General features: G+C 30.5%; 1 protein-coding gene across 1 annotated transcript; it reads right to left on the bottom strand.

Moving 5' to 3' along the window:
- Positions 1 to 346: 346 nt before the first annotated feature.
- On the bottom strand, positions 347 to 5,394 carry LOC145325385 (tetraspanin-2A-like). Its single transcript, XM_080168379.1, has 10 exons — positions 5,273 to 5,394; positions 4,634 to 4,710; positions 4,011 to 4,117; positions 3,704 to 3,767; positions 3,341 to 3,434; positions 2,936 to 3,039; positions 2,432 to 2,490; positions 1,208 to 1,298; positions 726 to 767; positions 347 to 461 (listed from the first exon to the last, which is right to left on the bottom strand). Exons 1-10 carry the CDS (start codon positions 5,348 to 5,350, stop codon positions 434 to 436), a joined length of 744 nt encoding a protein of 247 aa, XP_080024505.1. The 5' UTR covers positions 5,351 to 5,394; the 3' UTR covers positions 347 to 433.
- Positions 5,395 to 5,890: the final 496 nt, after the last annotated feature.

Here is a 5,890-nt window from a genome sequence, read left to right as displayed (position 1 = left end):
ATTTTTGGACTTGATTATAGAGTTGCTTTGCTTATAATATTGTTCTTTGTTGTCCCAGGAATCAATATACCAAAAAATCAGATCAAACGGATAATTAGAACACTTGAAAATTTGTTGTTAAAAAAGTAGAAAAATCAACATGTTTAAAATGGACGTACGGACATTCTGGTAATAATTATAGAGTTGCTACGCTTTCTAAATCGTACCCAACTACTACAGAAATCATCATGCAAAGTTTGAAATCGATAGGACAATTCTAACATGCCTAAATTAACGAATAAAAGCTATCTATCTCGGACGGACGGACGTACGGACGGACGTACGGACTGACCCTAATTATAGAAAAGCTTCGCTTTTAAAAATATTTTCATTTATTAAAAATACTATATGAAATTTTTGGTTGAATTTTTGGTAAATCTTCTTTTTCTGTTTATTATTGTTGTAATTCTAACAGAACTTTCCTAAAATAATTTTTTTTGTTTTGTTTTTGAAATTGTAATTATCAATTTTGTACCAACTGCTTCTGTGTCATATAGTAAGAGGGAGAATGTCTTGGTCCTAAAGAGATGCAATTCAATGCAATACACAGTTAGGACTTTCAGACAATGGTTGTGCAATCAATCGTGGTCGGTTGTATAATTGTATATTAATATTTATATGATTTTGATATCCGCGGAAAGCTGTTTATAATACGTTGGGATAAATAAATATTATTTTAAGATTACCTCAGTTTATGGTTGAGGTATAGTACAATAACATCGAAAACACTGAAAATATTAAAATTGATAGTTTGGTGTTTGAACGACCTATTGTTACATTAAACACAAATTTTTAATTTTCAAAGCAAGATTTATATCGTAATTTACATATATAACTTTATATAAAAGTAATGGGTTTTATTTATTTTGGGGAAAGGTACCTCCACCTTCCAAAAAAATTGTCTCTAGAAGAAATTACCCCCCTAAATTTTTCTCTATACTTATTTTTAAAACTAAAATTAAAAGTTAGAGGTCGACTTCCCCCTACCCCATCCAACTCAAGAGCCACTAAAAGCCTCTAGGGGCATACAGTTCTAAAATATTAGAAAATAGTAGAATAAGGACTAAACCATGCAAAATTAAACAAAAAGTAAAACCTGAACTAATTATATACAAAAAGCTAAACTTTATAGTACACCCAAAATAAGTTATATTATTAGAAAGATTACTTGAAAAATATTGAAATTCCAGCTAGAGTAGCTGTCCATGGCTCCAGCCACCAGGCAAGGGTTTGTGGACAACCATATTTGAACAGGTTTCCTGGATACAGACATGCATTATTTTTAAGTGCATCAGGTCTGTCATACAACTTCCTATTAATTTGGCTTATAGTCCTTTTAAGAGCATACATGCCTGTTTCAGGGCAAAGTAGAATGATGTCCATCTGTCTGTCTGTCCGTCTGTCTATCTGTCTGAAGCTTAAGATCTCAGTAACCACTGAACTGATTGGGCTCTACTCTTCAGGGAATATACCTACTGGTCATGTGATGGTTTTAAGCTATTTTCTTTGGGGTTGTGACACACCCAACCTCCCAAAAAAATGATAAACCCCCCCAAAAAAAAAATTTTCCTTCTTAAAACTAAAATTAAAAAAGGGAGTTGATTATCCCCTACCCCTTTAAAAAAAATTCCTTTTTCTTTTTAAATCTAAAATACGTAAAATTAGGTTGGTTAATCCTCTTGGGGTAAAGCCTCTAGAGGCTAATGGCAAAACCACTTGTTATATTATACAGGAGCATATTTTAAATACTTTGGCATAAGATTCAATATGCTCTGCTCAGAACTTGCATTATTATATAGTTTGCACAGAAAGATATAAGGAAAAAAAATTAAATTTCAGTGTTTATAATAACAAGATAATAATACTTCCAACTTAGTAAATATTGAATCATTAGAATACAATGAACATTAAGTAAGCTAATATTAATAAGGAAAGATAAGAAACTAGTGTTTTCTAGTAATTTCATTTATCTGGAAATATTCATAACTAGGTTTCTAAAGATTTCTTAAAGCTTTCACACATAGTGCATGTTGAGCACTGATTGACCCCCCCCCCCCCCCTTCCTTATATTTCAAAATGTAGTTCGAATTGGGTCGTTAGTTTTTATACCTATAACTTAACTGCCCTAAAACCTGCAGGGCTACACAGTATTCAGTATAACCTAACATAACCTAATTCTAAATAACCAACAAGCAAACAGAAAACAACCCCTCATATATTCACTATATTTAATAAGAATAGAGAGGGGGGGGGTGTATTATTGCTAAAAAGGTTTTTTTTATAGAAAGTGCCAATTTCTTATCTTGATATCTAATGGTGCAATATTTTGGAATCAAGAAAGAGAACTACCTTATTCATTGATTAAGGATGTCAGAACAGAAGTTAAGATTACCTGTAACTGGATGTCTGCATTCTGTAGGAAACACTTTCCCAAGTTTGAAATAGTCATCACTGAATTAACAAATGTGTTAAGTTATGATAACAAACTAACTAATAAGCTTAATCATATATATTTTAGATCTTCTGGTATTAAGAGTCTCAACAGTATAGGATTTTATCTATAGATTACTAAGAATGGAAAAATTATAAATCTAAAATCATGTACCAGTTAAAAAAAAATCTTCTATTTATTCAAAACTTATTAATATTCAGTGGATTACAACTGGTTCTCATCCATATGTCTAGCATCGTATTATATCCAGTTTTCTACAAATAGAAAAATGTACAATCATAAGATTAAAACCAGTTTTTACCCCATGCCTTTGGCATCTTGGGGCAAAAAAACTGGCTTAAGTCTTAAAATTGTATATTTTGTATCCGCAGAAAGCTGTTTATATTAATATGATGCAATAAATAACCATTCCCTAACTGAATGCCAAATAATTATTATAGGTACCATTTAGCACTGGCGCCACAGCAGCCCACATATTCCTGGATCATTCTCATTACTCTGGCTGCTCTTGGATCTGAATCCCATCTGCTGATCAGGTCCATGAAAATCTGAAACATTATTTCAACATTTATGCATGTGTTATATTTTTTGTCAATGATCAAAAAATGTTAAAAACAGATGGTAACCTACCAAAATCATACAGGATTCTTCAAACCATGCGTAAATTTGAGTGCTAATTCTTTGGTAAATGATGTATTGAGTAAAATCCATATTGTATAAGAAGATTTTCAAGTTTCTATTGATACGATATGGGGTTAAGATGTTAGCAAGAAGAGTAAAGACTTAAATTACTCTTTAGAATTTGAAAATATACCTATTTTCCATAGCCAATCAAAATCAAAGCATTACCTGATGTAATTCTTTGATGAGAATATCACTTTCTTCAACACCATACACACAAATTAGAGTTGCACCAGTTAATGTCAAGCACCATATTAACACTCTAAATTTAATGAAAGAATAATATTTCTAGTATTCATTCAAATCCGGTGGATAAGAATCAGTTCTCATCCATACAAAAAAAAACTATGTTTAGTATTGTATTATATCCAGCTTTCTACGAATATAAAAATCTACAATCAGAAGAATAAAACCAGTTTTTTTAGCCTGTGCAAAACCTACCTCCCTTTTATAAGTAGTTGTTGTCCTTTAGAGGTAATCCAGGTAATACATATTTGGACATGGCAGTATTATATGAGATAAATATTTTACCTGAGACACATTGATATAAGTATAATTCCTCTGCTTTCATGCATGACCCCATAACTCATCAAGGCTGGAATATTAAAATCAATATAACCACAAAATTAATCATTAAATATTATATGAAAAAAAGAAAAAATTGGTATATAAGTTTAAACTTTTTGATTGCAAAGAAGCAAAATTATAAAAATAGTTCAAAATTATATCAGGATTAGTGGTTTTAATTAAGTGGAGAAGAGTAGTTAAAAAGATCTTAATTTCAAATTGATAGACAGCATTCAACTTTGTATTATAGATGTTTAAATTAATAAGTCACCTGAATTAAGAGCATAGAAAACCATAGCAAACATAACCACATACATACAATACCAATATGTGTACCATTTTATCTCTATCACCCATTCCCAGAAGTCAAGATCAAATCTAATCAATTAAAAATAGTTAAGAATAATGACTTAGATGTAAAGCATTACAGATTATCAACCCATTTTGATGGCTTTTGTATGAAAAGATTGAAAAGAAGAAACAGTTACTGACAAAATGGTTACAAAACAGTTGTCATATTTTCAGCAAAATTGTATGTGTTACAGAATAAAAAATCATAGGTACTATTATTGATGCATTATCATGCATTATTTATCGCATCACATTATAAACAGCTTTCTGCAAAAACTATAAAAATGTAAAAAAAATATAAGACTAAAACTAGTTTTTAGCCTTCGGCATCTCGGGGCTAAAAGAACTGGTTTTAATCTTATAATTTCATATAATTTTGAAATTGTACTTTTTTATATTCTTTGAAAACTGGAAAGAATACGATGCTACACATAATTTTTTGGTATGGCTGAGAACTGGATATTAATCTATTTTCTGATACTGGAAAAGATACTAACTTAGATTCAAAAAAGAATTTTTCTTTCAAAATTTCAATGAACTTACCTGATCCAAATACAGATACTGAAGTTTGCTAGAGCTACTAATAGTGACAGAATCCCAATAATCAGAAGAATATACTGCAAGAATCATTTCATGTAATGACTTGCTTAACATATAGTAAAAACACATAATTTAAATTAATTCCATAAGATTTTATAACAAAATGTGTGTCACAATTATCCAAAAGAATAGTTTAAAAAATTTTATTCCCAATAGTAGTTTAATATCCACAGCATTTCCAAATAGTAATAGTAAAAAATATTTTTTTCTCGTAAAATCAAACAATCTTTCAAGAAAACAGTAGAAGTGTCTGACTATGACGTCAGAAAAAAATAACTATTAACCAATGAGAGGCCGCTATATGTTTTACCATTGTGAATACTGGCTTCTCATTGGTTAATTGTTATTTTTTTCTGAGGTCATAGTCAGACACTTTTATGGTTTTCATCTTTCAATATCATAACTTTCAATTGTAACACGCCTTAGTTAAAGAAAAAAAAGCATTAAAATAATGGATAAATCATTACTTACACCAGATTTTCTTATTCTCTGACAAAGTTAAACTCGCAGCAGGCTAAAATAAAGATACCCCAATCCACCCCATTTACCCCATCCCCTCCTTTAAACATAAAATGATTCCTGAAGATCTATGGCTTTTCGTTCCAGCTTATCATCTCCTCCTCCTTTCCTCAATCTTACTTCCTCGTACCCTCGCGGCATTCTAGCAATGCATTTATTATTACTTGGAGGTTAGACCAGATTATCAGGGACTGCTATTCAGCCAATTAATTTAATTTGAAAAAGCTAAAAGTTAGATATTTTGTTGGCGTGAAACTTTTATTTGTTTGAACTTAAGGGGAGTGGGTAAGAAGGGGCCAAAAAAATTGAAGGGGGTTGTAGGGAAATTTTCACTAAAAATTGTTTGTCAGAATCACATTAAACTGTTTTTAACCTATTTTTTTATCATATATCAAAAATATACTATGACACCAGTAGAATCAGACTGCAGAGCCCAAATTTGAATTAAGTCCCCAATAAACTTTTTTGGGGGGATTTAAAAATCAATTTTATATGTTGCTGTGATCATTTTGATGGAAGCAAAAGCATTTTTTAGTTTGGGGTTAAATTGTTTCTTACAGAACAATTTGATGTGATTCAGATTATATCAATACAATAATAAAAACTCTACTCTGTTCACACTTATTAAATTTAACCAACCAAAGAATTTTTTATCCAATCTTAACCAGACAAATGTCATCT

Source organism: Acartia tonsa, chromosome 8, assembly GCF_053477335.1.
Source record: "Acartia tonsa isolate MP-2025a chromosome 8, ASM5347733v1, whole genome shotgun sequence".
Taxonomy (NCBI): Eukaryota; Metazoa; Arthropoda; class Copepoda; order Calanoida; family Acartiidae; genus Acartia; species Acartia tonsa.
This window is presented reverse-complemented; position numbering and strand designations above follow the sequence as displayed.